This window comes from Pituophis catenifer, unplaced genomic scaffold (genome assembly GCF_029215685.1).
Source record: "Pituophis catenifer annectens isolate HBS135680 unplaced genomic scaffold, rPitCat1.0.hap2 SCAF_3, whole genome shotgun sequence".
NCBI classification, from domain to species: Eukaryota; Metazoa; Chordata; class Lepidosauria; order Squamata; family Colubridae; genus Pituophis; species Pituophis catenifer.
This window is the reverse complement of record NW_027256883.1, coordinates 182,035,102-182,049,686: the sequence shown is the minus strand read 5'-3', so window position 1 is coordinate 182,049,686 and position 14,585 is coordinate 182,035,102. Positions and strand designations below refer to the sequence as shown.

At 38.9% G+C, this 14,585-nt stretch overlaps 2 protein-coding genes across 4 annotated transcripts in view; one reads left to right on the top strand and one right to left on the bottom strand.

The window, feature by feature from the left end:
• TLDC2 (TBC/LysM-associated domain containing 2) overlaps nucleotides 1-13,890 on the top strand; it is a 43,019-nt gene extending 29,129 nt beyond the window's left edge. For 2 of the 3 annotated variants that reach the window (XM_070941649.1, XM_070941650.1), the window contains 6 exons: nucleotides 3,485-3,690; nucleotides 5,838-6,002; nucleotides 6,758-6,910; nucleotides 8,492-8,587; nucleotides 10,723-10,796; nucleotides 11,713-13,890. In XM_070941649.1, coding sequence (XP_070797750.1) covers nucleotides 3,658-3,690; nucleotides 5,838-6,002; nucleotides 6,758-6,910; nucleotides 8,492-8,587; nucleotides 10,723-10,796; nucleotides 11,713-11,848 — 657 coding nt within the window. In that variant the 5' untranslated portion in view covers nucleotides 3,485-3,657 and the 3' untranslated portion in view covers nucleotides 11,849-13,890. The remainder of the gene's footprint in view (nucleotides 1-3,484; nucleotides 3,691-5,837; nucleotides 6,003-6,757; nucleotides 6,911-8,491; nucleotides 8,588-10,722; nucleotides 10,797-11,712) is intronic. The other variant, XM_070941652.1, reaches the window with a different exon arrangement.
• SAMHD1 (SAM and HD domain containing deoxynucleoside triphosphate triphosphohydrolase 1) overlaps nucleotides 10,150-14,585 on the bottom strand; it is a 38,547-nt gene continuing 34,111 nt past the window's right edge. Inside the window, exon 17 of the mRNA XM_070941648.1 lies at nucleotides 10,150-10,230. The gene's annotated coding sequence lies outside the window, so the exon portion shown is untranslated. The remainder of the gene's footprint in view (nucleotides 10,231-14,585) is intronic.

Below are 14,585 nucleotides of genomic sequence, written 5' to 3'. Positions count from 1 at the left end.
TATAAAATAGAACACTGCTTAGGGGGGGCCAAAAAGCCCTACTAAGCAGGTGTATACAAAAATATGAAGGCTATTGCTTAAAGCATTGTAAGTCGCCCTGAGTCTCCGGAGAAGGGCAGCATATAAAATCGAACTAATAAATAAATAAATAAATAGTTCAGAGAACCAGCAAATACCACCTCTGGCTGGCCCCAGAGTGAGATGGGAATGGAGATTTTGCAATATCCTTCCTCCAGGAGTGGGAGGGAATGGGGATTTTGCAGTATCCTTCCCTTGGAATGGGGTGGGAATGGAGATTTTGCAGTATCCTTCCCCTGCCACGCCCACCAAGCCACACCCACGCCCACCAAGCCACACCCACGCCCACCAAGCCAGGCCCACAGAACCAGTAATAAAAAAAATTGGATTTCACCACTGTATTGAAACATTCTATTCCCCTGACCTCAAAAGGCCATGTCTTGATTCCACAAGATAGTGATTCACATGACTCATAAAGCAAATTAATTTGCATGTTTCCATGGTATCCTTTGCAGGTCTTTTTTATATATATAATGGCTGCTCATCTTTGAATTATTTAAACTATATGCCCCCTGCTCTTAGGGGAGAAGATCATTCTGGAATGCAGCCTACCAAATACTCCTGGGGTAAATACTAATATGAGACTCAGCTTTTTAAAAAAAAAAAAAAACCCAGAGGATTTCTATTATAAACAGAAAGGTTTTGAATCAATTTAGGGAATTCTCTTTTCATAACATTATTCTCAATTATTCCTAAGTGCCACCATCACTTTTCACACATAAACTTTCTTGCAAAAGGACCCACAATGGCTAAAATGTTAATCCAAAAAGCTTGGAGCTGAGACAATCACTTTGGAAGCCATGGTTCCTCTCATGCTAAATTTCAGTAATCTTGTCCTTAAATTGCTCATCATTTATGCCACTTCTGTTGCTGCCACATATTTTAGAATACTGCAATGATGAAGAGCATTTCAGTTGTTATGTCTGAAGGACATAAACAGGAATATGATGGGTGGCCCACAAAATAAAAGACCCCATCCATGTTGATCAAAAGTTCAAAAGGGCTTCTGTTTACATTGTTTGAAAAGAAATAGATGGTTCCATACAATTGAAATATGGTGTTTGTTCCACTGCATTCTTAGTATGTAAAGTGAATGTCTTCTCAAGAACCAAATTTGCCAGCATGCTACCTGTGTTAATAGCTGGGGTGGGTTCTAACATTTTTTACTACTGGTTCTGGGGTGTGGCTTATTTTGTGGGTGTGGCTTGGTGGGGGGTAATGTGACTGGGTGGGCATGGCCAACTTTTTTGTTTTTTTACTTTTAAAAGCATTTTTTTCTACAACCTTAAGAGATTGCAGAAAAAAATGATTTTAAAAGCCTCTGATGATTCCAGCTGAGCTGTGAGATCATCAGAGGCTTTTTTTTTTTTTTTTTAGTTTTAAAAGCATTTTTTCGGCTGGAGGTTGTAGAAAAAATGCTTTTAAAAGTTTTTTTTTTAAAAAGCCTCTGATGAGGTAGGCAGGGTAAGCAAGCGGCGAACGGCCTGGGGACCGGTTCAGGGGCGTGGCCAGCCAATATTATTACCAGTTCTCCGAACTACTACAAATGTTTACTACCGGTTCTTGTGAACCGGTGCAAACCGGGAGCAACCCACCACTGATTAATAGGACTGTGGACATACTGTCATGAACCTGTCTATGTTGTGGTAATTAATGTAACATGAAACCAGTGGATCTAATTAGTGTTGGAATTGATTGAGAGATGGAAGGTCATTATACTCCATGTAACTCTTGAGGCTATGTGCTATTGCCCCCCCCCCCAGCTCAGCCGATTTCCCAGGGTTGTTAGAAGGTTGGAAAATTCTAATATTGGATGCCTGGGCATCTAATGAGATTATAATGTACAAAATAATTAACCACCCAGAAGCCTAGTTCCAATACGCTTATTCCAAAAGATACAACTTACTGAATTTAGTAGGTTTTGAATGGCAGCAATTAGAATGCTAAATCATAGCGTAGTTTTGTGACTACTATAATTTGCTCTTTAAAAGATCCTGGCTTGGCATTAATTGCAATACAGCCGAAATTATGCCCCACTTCTAAGATGTAAAGAAGCACATGTACAAGGTAGGCATAAGACAGGAATTCACAGCATGAAGAGTTGCATTTTGTTCATCAGTCTCATTTCTATGGAAAATACTTTATGACGGTGGATTTTCTACAGAATGCAAAGTCAGGTCTCAGCCTCTTTGTTCCTTCCCCAACCTGAATTCACTATGATTTCTAGGCACAGAGTTCATTCTCCCCATCATTTCTGATAGATTGCAAAGGGAGCGAAAGAGAAGGGTCCTTTTTACCTATCATTAGTATGTTTGCTTGAAGCACAGCATAACTATTGGCTGCCAATTGGACAGGACCTAAGAAATATTGTGGATCATCCACACCATTATCTCAATTTTCATTAATCTTAGATTCAAAAAGAACAGAATAGATGTAGATTTCTGATCGCATCTTGACCAATCTTCTAACAATGAATTAAAAAGATCTGTGGCAGCAAATTCTTATTCTACATATATTACTGCCAGGAGTTCTGTAACAGGACTAACCCTAGCCTCAGCAAAAGCCAAATAGTGTTGATGGGATTGGGGGGCTGGAAAAGATTAGGAAGAAATCCAGTGGGACGAATAAGAATTATTCTTAAATTCTAGAATTTGTAAATTGGTCAAACATTTTAGGTAATAGGGAGATAACCAAAAAGTTGGAAGATGCACTTTTGGTCAAGTTATACATTTTAGAAACACTCCACAAGCAATTCCATCCACAGACGCATTGATTTATAACCAGCCTACGAATCCCTCAGAATCTAAATCAACCACACAGCCAACCAGAGACAGCACCAACCCTCAACCAACCCATGCAACTCCCCCACCAGCAGTTCACCTCCCAATGACCCTGACCTGATGTAACCTCCCTATCACATGACCTGTCACAAGACTCTCACTGATGACTCACACCTGACCCATCACAAGACCCTCACTCGATACACCCACCCCCGAAGCCCTTATAAACAGAAGAACATTGACACTGACATCCCCTAAACTCTGCTGAAGATGTTACCTAGCCTGGTAATGAAATGTTTGGAAACCAACCCACAAGCTCAGAGAATGAACCTTCACCCTCACTTTAGAAACATTTAATCAGATATATTCTCCTCCTGATTTTTAATATTCCAGATCTACTAATCCAAACTGCTGGCTTTCTACATTTCTGAATACTTTTCTGCAAGATTCTCTGCTCATTTCTCCTTTGAAAAATCAGCTTGGGAACAATTTTGACCTTTTGTAGTTTATCCCACCTATGTTGGCAATTCCAGCCAATCGATCCACTTAAACACACTTGTAAAGCTACAGATTGGAAATAAAAGAACTGAAAAGATTTTAAAGAGATTTGTTTTGTATGATCTTAGATGAGAGCATCTGTGAAACAGGAAGCTTAACTTCTGAAGAGAAGGGATAAAGTGCACAGTGTTTACAGGGGAGTGTTCTCCTCAGGTTATCGGCAGACACCTGTTCTCCATACACGCTCTGCCGGTAAAAAACACTCCTCTCCAGGGCTGTGGTTTGGACAATCATAGAAAGAATGAAAACTCCACGCTACCGTTACATTCTTCTGGTAAGTACTTTTGTGCATGCTTTAGGGCACAGATGGAAAAGGGAAGAGCAGAGTAAAACTTCCATCTGACTCAATGGCACTAGCCATTCCCCCATCACTTGATTCTTTCCCACACCAAATATATTGCCTCTCTGCATAAAGATGGCTACTCCCAAATAATATAATCCCTTAATGGAAAAAAGGGGAGAAGCTTCTTCAAGGTGAAGCAGTGATTTTGTTTTGGAATTTTTTGGCTAAAAAGCTTTGCAGAATCAACTAAGGCTAGAACCTGGGGCAGGGGTCTTCAAACTTGGCAGCTTTAAGACTTGAGACTTCAACTCCCAGAAGTCTCCAGCCAGACTTCTGGGAGTTGAAGTCCACAAGTCTTAAAGCTGCCAAGTTTGAGGACCCCTGACCTAGGGCTTAGTAGTCAATAGATGAACGTGAAGAATTAACTGTTGGACAAATGAATTCTGTCTTATGAAGTCACTTGTGACTTTGGGTGTAAGAAGCTGCTATAGGTTAAGTTGCATTAGCTATACGTAACGGTTTTCCCTCCAGGTGTCTTGGATTTTTGACTTCAAAATACACTCTACTATTCTGATTGGAGAATAATGACAATTTCTGGTGAAATCACATTGTGTTGAGGCTGGAAATGGATGGAGCTTTAGTATCTTAGTATCTTCTCTTCCCCAAATTTGGAGAAAAATGCAAAATAAATAGCATCAGTATCAGTTTTTCTTTGTGTGAAGTTCTGAATTTTGATTCCCCCTCTTCCCACTGTTTTAATTACAGAGTATCATGTCCTCTACTGATGTTGAGATTATGTCATTGATAATAAAAATGACATTAAAAAAGAGAAATAATAAGCAGCTGGGGGACTGATCAAAACAGCTCAATGAGGAATGCACATGCTGGTTACCTAATCAAAGCTGAGGGGTGTGTATGTGTATGTGCACGTGTGGGGTGGGGGAGCGTTGTTAGAAAGAACCAGAAAGCTGAGGGAAAGAGTATATGGGATCACAAAATAGAGTTTATGCAAGTTTCCTTTATTTGCCATAAGATTAAAAATAAATTATATTTTATATCAAATATTAACCCAGTCTTTCTATATCATAGAATTCTTAAATGATACAGTCAGGAAATACAGATTGTTACTGTACTCATCAAACAAGGGAAAAGAGTAACTGGAATTTTTATTCCACAAAGAACAAATAATGTCCAATGCCGATTCATGACTGATGATACCTTTGACATACATACAGTATATATCAATCCACTATAGTATAGAAACCAATTGACCTATGGAACATTCAGCAGAAAAAGGAGATAAGAATTTCAGAAGGAGAGCTAACAGAATTAGATATTAACAATCCATAGAAGAAGTGTTACAATTCATTGTCTTCCAACGTCAAGTATTTAAGTCCTGGTCCACCCTGCCAATGGAAGTTAACTATATGAGAGGGGGAAATAAATCTGGTGAGAAGGTCCAGGCTGTGTGAAACGTCATGTAGATATTTTGTAAGTGCATGACTGGATTCTAACTTACAAAACAAAGGCTGGAACCCAATAGCTGCGGGTTTGAAGGGCTGACCCCAACTTTTCAGCTGACGTACAGGTTTTGCATACACAAACATACACACGAATCTTAATAATATTTGTAATGTCTTTCACATGAATGGCATGTTTCTAAGGTTGGAAAAAAGTCTTAGTCATCCTGTGCAGAAATCTCATTGAAATACTGAATAGATGAGGGGAAATGAAATTGCAGCAATTACTGCAAATCCTTTCAATCCTGAAGAATTCCCAATGCAATGCAAATTTTAGGCTTGCTTTGAAAACATTCTGGCTTCAGAAATAGATCCATAGGAAAGACGTACTAATGCAATGTTACATGAATCGTAATCAATTTCTCCTTCCCTCTTATGAGACTATTCAAGGCTTAATGGAAAAAAGGACAGCTTGTTGAATTGAGATTCCAACACTTTTTTAAATGGCTTGTTATGGACAAATTAATCATTTCACTAACTTCATGTACATGTTATTGCCTTATTGGAATTATTTTTGTAATGATAGGTTGATTTAGCCAACTATTTAATGGGAGATGTTCTACAGGCCAGGTAGGAAAAAAGAATTCTCACCTTATTTAATGATGTGTTTTTTGCCAGCCCAATCTGGGTGATGAAACTTTGTCTCTAGAACCTGAAGAGGAAGCTGATGGGCTAGACTCAGTCAGGACAAGTGCAGATGATCCATCCCAAGTTGCAGAAGAATTGAATGAGCCTATACTGAATGCTCAAAGTAGCATCTTGCACACAGAAGAAATCCAACAGGTAAACAAATTTTCTCTGTATATATTGGAATTTTACACTTTTCATGGGGATAGCTGGATATTATAGCTTAGCCTCTTTGCTGTTGTCCCTGGAAATTGCATAGAAAAAGCCCATTTCCTCCAGACAATGCATTTAGCTGATGCAAGTTTTATTGACCTTTTAACTGGGTTCAAACAGCTTGTCGAAAGCACATTCTGTGACTCCAGTCATTGTACTTTGTAAGCCATTGTTTTTGACTTAGGTGCTGATGGTTTAGGGCAGGGGTCTCCAACCTTGGCAACTTTAAACCTGGCAGACTTCAACTTCCAGAATTCGCAAGCTGGCTGGGGAAGTCTGGGAGTTGAAGTCCACCAGGCTTAAAGTTGCCAAGGTTGGAGACCCCTGGCTTAGGGTGTAAATCGAGATTTATTCAACAAACTTTGATTAAACAATCATTTAGTGTGGTGTGTAAATTTAGCATGGTACGTATGTAAAGCCAACCATTTTGTTCTCTGATACCAAGTTTCTGGTAGACCTGAAGTAGTTTCTGGCCAAGATTGAATATTTACTTTGCTTAGGTAGCATCCAGAAGCTGGATGAGGGAATCTTGTTTTCAGTTATGTGTTTCAAAATTTGCAGCCTGCAAAGATCTGCTGATTCTAGTCCAATGTTTCCAAAGCTGAACAAACTGAGAAGGAAAAGATAATCAAAGGAAAAGACAGCTTATTACAGGGCGAGATAAGAAAAATTGATCTTGTTTATATGGTCCCTCTCAGCTAACTCCACATCTCCCTCCGCGAGTGACTGCCTATCCCTGGAACCTTGTCTACTGTACAGCAAGGGACGGATTTAGTCTGAAGACCATGTATAGAAGTATGAGCAACTTGGCCTCTCCTGTGTTATTGGTTATCAGGGATACTGATGGACAGGTAATCCCAGATAGGTCTAAATAACTTTACATATGTAAGATTGATGATATGGAAAAGAAGAATGCTAATTAACTAGGTCTAACTCAACTTTAAATAATCAGGCAATTATTCTTCTCCATTCACAACATTAAGAAGCAGTCAACAATATTCAGTAGATAATCCTGATCCATTAGAAAGGGTTTGAAATGGGAAGATGCAACAGAAACAGAAAGATTCATTTTACTATGATACAATAACTGCACACCCAGTTGGTCTAGTGCAGGGATGCCAAACTCAATTTCATTGAAGGCTGCATCAGGGTTGTTTTTGATCTCGGGGGCCGGGGTGGGCATGGCCAGCTTGACATCATTTGGGGGGGGGCACCCCTCCCAAGCTCCATTTTCGGCTGTGATGGCATCATGCAGCACTCTGCCAGCAAAAATGGAGCTTGGGAGGGAGAGCTGGCAGAGTGCTGCAGGAGGCCGTCGCAGTTGAAAATGACGCTTGGGAGGGCCGCACACGACCGTACTGAGCTCCATTTTCACTGGCAGAGGAACCCTGGGCTGGTCCCCTGCGAGCCAGATCCAAGCACCCCATGGGCTGGATCTGGCCCACAGGCCTTGAGTTTGACACCCCTGGTCTAGTGGTTAAGGCACTGGACTACAAATCAGGAGATTGTGAGTTCAAATCCAGCCTTGGCATGAAAGCCAGCTGGGTGACCTTGGACCAGTCACTCTCTCTCAGCCCAACTCACCTCACAGTTATTTGTAAAAATAAATAATAAAAAAAATAATAATAAAGTGGAAAATAAATAAACAGCTCATTATGTGTAGATTGGAGCAGTGGTGGGTTTCAACCGGTGTTACCACCAGCTCGCATCATGTGCACTACGTGAAAGTGAAGTGCTCCAAACATGCCTCCACGCAAGCACAGTGTATTATGGAACAGCTGAGATGCGGGAATCCGCTCTACTGTGCCTTTTAGCTGGGCTAAAAACGACCAAATAAAAGGTACCTATAACGCAGGGACAGGCAGGAGGGCCAACCTAATCATCAGAGAGAACCTGTTTGCTCTCAGCTCGTCATCGTTGCTACCGGCTCGCCCAAACTGGGCCGAACCGGTAGAAATCCACCACTGGATTGGAGATAATGCAAGTCATCTTGATGGATACAAAAAAAGTACCTTGGCTTCATCACCCAAGGAATGAACTGCCCCCTGAGCTACTATTTTAACAGATGGTTAGAAAGATTTAGAAATGTAAGAGTTCACATTTATAAAAAATCTATTCGTGTTAATGCTAAACAAACTGTTGCTGTCTTATTATTGTTTGACAACAACTATTTGAAATCCTAGGCTGTTTTATAAACAACATTGTAGTAATAGAAAGGATACTGGATTTAAAAGGGAAAATGGCTTAGAAATATAATTCAGTAATTCGTAGACTGAACTGATCTGCATTTTAGCACATCTAATAAATAGTCAATGTTGGTTCATTCAATATAATAGGCTAAGCAGACTGTGACATCATGAGTAATGTGCAGAAAGATAGACATGATTAAACTCCTGAAAGCTGAAACATATTCCCTCCTCTATCTTTTTCAGATATTTGGAGCTTTTTCTTCTACAGCTATTCATGTAAGCAGTTGTTTTTATGGCAATGGAGAAACATTTCTGTTCTCTTTCACTCCACAACTCAAGGTGATTGAAATGCCATGTTAATCTCTATGTTGAGTGAGTTGATTTTGTATTTACAGCTTCAGGAGCCAATAGTCATGCAAATTTTGCCAGTCACTTAATTGCTATGGCTATAAAAGGCGCACTTTAAAAGATTCGGTGATATTGTTGTGTTCCAGATTATAACTTGGCAAGAATTGTTTTAATGCCAACACTGAAAAGGTTTTTGATAGATTAGAGAGTGGGCTAAGGGAAAATGAAATTTAACAGAAACATGTGAGTTTCTTCTTGTGATGAAGAAGAAAGAAGAAAACATAAATGATGAAACAGAAAACATATGGAAATGTATTGGATGGAATATAACCAGTCTGGTAATTTATTTATTTTATTTATATCCCATCTTTATTATTTGTGCAAAGCATATTGGACAGATAGTTGGAATAACAGTGCAGATTAAACATGAGTCAATATTTTGATATCATTGGGAAAAGACCAGGGGTGAAATGCTCCCAGTTCGGACCGGATCGCCTGATCCAGTAGCGATGTCGGCAGGTGGTTCGGCGAATCGGTAGCAAAAATCCCTGCAACTTCCCCCATGCCCAGCTGAGCCACGCGATCATCAGAGGCTGTTTTTTTTTACTTTTAAAAGCATTTTTTCTACAAGCCTCTGATGATCGCGCGGCTCAGCTGGGATTGTCAGAGCCTTTTAAAAGCATTTTTTTCTCCAACTTCTTTGGCCGAGGAGGTTGTAGAAAAACAAATGCTTTTAAAAGCCTCTGATGATCCCAGCTGAGTTGCCTGATTGTCAGAGGCTTTTAAAAGCATTTTTTTACAACCTCTTCGGCCGAAGAGGTAGACAAAATGCTTTTAAAAGTAAAATAAAAAGTTGGCCACGCCCATCCAGTCACATTACCCACCCACCCACCCACCAAGCCATGCCCACAGAACCGGTAGTAACAAATTTTACATTTCACCACTGGAAAAGACTAATGTAATTTTAGGCTGCATCAATATAAATATTGTTTCCAAGTTCAAGAAAAAATAAGAGCTCCACTTTATTCTGTATGATTCAGGCCCAAACTTTGGTATTGTGTTTGTTTCTGGCACCACACTTTAAGAAAGATTCAGACAATCTGAAAGAAATTTAAGGAGCAACAAGATGAGAAACTCTCTCTTATGAAGAGTGGCTGGAAGAATTGGGATATTTAGCTTTTTATTTTTATTTATTTTGAATTTGTATACCGCCCTTCTCCCTGAGGACTCAGGGCGGTGAACAGCCAAGTAAAAACATCAAGTACAAATATTAAAATACAGTTAAAATATACATATATAAATTTGGCCCCATTAATTAAAAACAATAAACAAAACACTTAAAAACACTTAAAAAATTAGGCCAGCCCGGCTTGCTGAAAAAGGAAGGTTTTAAGGGCACGGCGGAAGGCACCGAGGTCTTGGATTCTCCTTATCTCTGGAGGCAATTGATTCCAGAGGGTAGGTGCCCCCACAGAGAAGGCCCTCCCCCTGGGGGTCACCAGCCTGCACTGTTTGGCTGATGGCACCCCGAGGAGGCCCTCTCTGTGGGAGCGCACGGGTCGATGGGAGATTGTCGGTGGCAGCAGGCGGTCTCGAAGATAGCTAGGCCCTATGCCATGGAGCGCTTTGGAGAGCTTTGAGAAAAGAATATTAAAGAAAAGTAAAATAGCACTCTTCAACAACATGAAAAGATGTACCCAAAAGGTCAATGGAAAATATTCAATGAAATGTCAGAAAAAAAGTTTGCTAATAGCAAAAGGACTTTGACAATGGATTCTTCCTCTTTGGATATCTTCAGATGAAGGTTAGAGAGTTTTCTGTTAGGAGGGTTAATATGGATTCATACACTGAGCAATGAATTGCACCAGCACCATAAATCAGGAATTGTCCAGCCAGCATGCTACCTCTCTGATGCTTTATTTCTATGCATGTCCACACTTTTGTGATCATCAACAGGAGGATATTAGCTGGACATACAGTACAATTAGATGTGATCTATTAAATCACACTATGAAAAGATTCAAGCTATCACTAGAAATGAGTGGGATTTTTTTTTTTTTGTATAGGAAGTTTATATGGTTTAATTCGTAAACTGCTTAATGCTATGCTTTTGATTCCCTTGCCAGGTATTTAAATGGACAGGCAAAAATACCTTCTTCATGAAAGGAGATGCAGATTCTTTAGCCATTGGTGGAGGCAGGTATGTCGCTTTGAAAGATAGCTAAGTTATAAGGAAATTATAATAATGCCTGCTGCACTGCAATCTTTGTGGAGAATCTCATTAGCTCTTTTGCATGGCTAAGAAAGTTCATCATGAATTGGAAAAGTGTTTCCCTCATTTTTCCCCCTCACCAAATCTATCATTACTAGCAACAGTGCATGTTCTTTTATCATCCTATTTTTGATGCTTGTAGCTTATAAATGACATTGTCATTGCTGCCACCAGACAAGTATTTTTAAAAAAAAACATTTGATGTCGAACAGTAAAATTGCCCTAAAATATGGATTGTGTCTAATTTTTTTTACTCATCACTATCCTCCTCTTAGTTCTTTGTTCTGCTATATCATGTTGAATATGTCATTCTATCCCCTATTTCCTCCCTTCACACTCTTGTTATTCCAATAATGCCAGCTGTTGAGTTTTCATGCATGTCATTTTATTGGACATTGGAATAACTGCCAAGTTGTGAATATTATTACTTGCCGAAGTTCCCTGCTAGGGCATTTTCTCTTCCACACTGGTTTTTTTCGTTTTCATGCACCAGCAAATGTTGGAAGAATGCCAAGAAATGCAATTGAGACTATCTCCAAAATGTCCAGGGTTCCCAAGAGTATGAAAGAATTCAGCATTTGATTTTGTTAATAGTAGTGTTAAAGTCATAGGTATGTCACAATTCTGCCAGAGCAAAGCAAGATCTTGGATTAAAAAACAAAACACTATATATTTAGTATAAATTCTATCACCCAATAGGACCATCCAACACCCCAATTTAGAAAAGAAATGCAAAGCTTATATTCTAAATGGACTCCAGCAAATGAGTCAGTATCATTGTACTCTTGAATAGGTTTTGTGCTATGGAAGTTATTCTATATGCTATCTCTTGCCTTGTATGCAGTGGTAAATTTGGACTCTGGCTAGATGGAGATCTGAACCATGGAGGAAGCCACCCCTGTGAAACCTTCAATAATGAGGCATTATCACCCAAAGAGGAATTCCTTATCCGAGACTTGGAAGTTTGGACACTATCTTAACTGGAAGAAAAATCAAGACATCTCTTCATGCACTTTCCAAGCACTTAAGAGGATTTGGCCAGTAGTCCTGCATCAATTTGTCAAATCCCTCTCAAATGAGGATAGTCCTCTTGTGGATTCCCTGTCTTTATAGATTGGGAAGAAAGAAATCAATGCTGGAGAATCTTACTAATTCCTAATATTTATATCCCTCAATTACCAGCTTCTTTTCAAGTTAGCTGCACCTAAAAGTAGTTTGTCCTTTGGATCAGATTAGTGGTAGACATATGTTCAGATAGGAAATGATGTCTGGGTAACGATCTTATTAGGAATTGGTAAGCAATAAACATATTTGCCACTATTGCTTGCTAGGGAAGTAACATAAACATATTTTGTTTTTTTGCTTTATCAGATACCTGCCCATGTATTGTATAGGTCAAGCTACTTTCATAATAGAATCAAACATATTGCTCTTAGGCTTCACCTAAGACATTTTTACTTGCTTGTAAAATATTAAGTAAATAAGGAGGAATCTCCCAACAATGATTATTAAGCAGTGGAACAAGCTGCATCCTGGAGTTGAGGATGTTCCATCACTGAAGCATTTCAAGCAAAATGTTGGAAAGCCATTTATTTGGGAAGCCATAAGATCCTGATCCTGAATAGCGGGTTGAGTTAAAGACCTCCAAGATCCCTTCCAATCCAGATTCTATACTTCAGCTTTATGCTTTAAAATGTGAAATCTCTGGAGAGACTTTCATAGGAATTCTTATGACTTAATTGTGTTACTTAGGAATAGTAGATTATTTATATCACAACACATTTCTATTGTTGTTTTGTTTTGTTCACATGCCCAAATACCTTCTACAGAGACATATTTCTCTAAATGTGTTAGTGCCTACAAACAATGGCTCCATACTTAAAAAAGAGAATATTTATAGCTCAGAGTTGAACTGTGGTGTCCTTGGTGCTCTCTGAGCTTGGTAGCTCATGCAATGGAATACTACAATCATTTTTTCTATAGCAGGCCACCTTTTGAGTTGAGTTGAACTCTGATGGCGTAACATGAACGGGTCCATTCAGTATTCATGGCTTCATACATATGGCTTCTTGCAGGGAAATATTGTTTTTGCACCTCAGGACCTGGTGGTTGTTTTTTTGTTTTTTGGCCTGCAAAAGTAACTTTGCAAGTGATAGTTCTTCTTTAATACAAGGCATGCATCACTCGGTTTTACATCAAACTTTTTAGCTTTTTCCTTTCTATCATAGAAAGCTCACTTTATTAGCACTGCATTTGCAACATTTTGTCTCCAGAAATCTGCCACATCTTCTGTAGTGTAATATGGACAATTTTCACTGTTGTATTTCTGGCATCATTTTATAAACATTTCAATATTCTATAACATTTATAAACGAATAAGAAGTTGGTCATTGTGGCTGTCCAGCATAGGAATACTGGCAGAGCTTTTTGCAATAAATTAATTTTAAGAAAATATTTTGAAAGAAGTCCACTACAGTCATGGTTTGCAATTGGATGAATTTTCTAACTTTTGTGAAACTCCTCTTTTAACAAGCACTGTACTTTGACCTGGCTGAGCACCCTTTGAGAGTTGCAGTGGCCCAAAGAAGGGAAAAAAAGAGATAATTTCAGGAAAAAATATTTGCTCCCAGTCCATTCAGTATTTCTCTTGATTTGTCTTCATTCTCTCAGTTCTATTATTACCAAATTATATAGTGAAATTCATAAAAATTATTTTAAAGCAGGTTAAATTGTGCAGGGTAGCTATGCTCCTATTAATAGTCTCCTTTTTCCTGACCTTTTAATTTGAACTGTATCAAAAAGCTAGAAATATATTTAGCTGACATAAAATAACATGGAATATGAGAAGGACCCGGTACACAATATACTCAAGTTATCCTAATGGCAAACCAAGACAAGAATGGTCTTTTCAGATTAAAATTGTGTGAAATAGCTAGTATTGTACTCTGGTAGACAGAAACATAATTCAGAACATCATTGAAAGATTCAAGTGAGCTGAAAAAATAAAATGAAATCTAACAGACACATGCCAATGTCTTTACTAAAAGGCAAAAAATATATGCAGAGATAAAGAGGCATACTTGGGTTGCTGGAAAAGATATGACTTATGATATGACTGGAAGAAAGGAAAATTCATTTTTAGGCCTATGTACGCTATAGTCTTTGCAGCTGGGGAGGAAGCCGGGAAGAAAATGGGAAAAAAATGTTGTGCACTTTCTCTACACGCATCATGATTTTGCACCATGTATAGAGTTACCAGATAGCTGAATAGATAAAGGAGGACAAATGGGGGCAAAAGGAGGACACACTGTTTAACATTTGCATTTACATTCATTGGAGGGGAAGGAATTACAAGTAAGTAAACAGGCACACAATGGGAATATACACTGAGATGAATGTATATAGTGCCTAGTAAATAGTGCCAGCTGTTTGTCTAACATTGTGGTTCTGTGCCAGAAGCAGGTTAGGAGGCAAAAGCCTTCAGCATGTAACTGATAAAGGTTTTATCAGTTTCAGACAACAGTACAAGTGGGAAGATTTTAATCAACTAATTAAGGTCATAGGTCTAACTTTGTTAACTTGCTGTTAGCACTTATTAGGGAAGCTCAGATCTATATTCTTCTTCTGGAGGAAAGCTCAGATATGCAAAGTGGAGGGGCAACATTTGGCTGTCTCCTGGATGGAAGTCATGAAGACAAAATAGAAGACACATCCTCC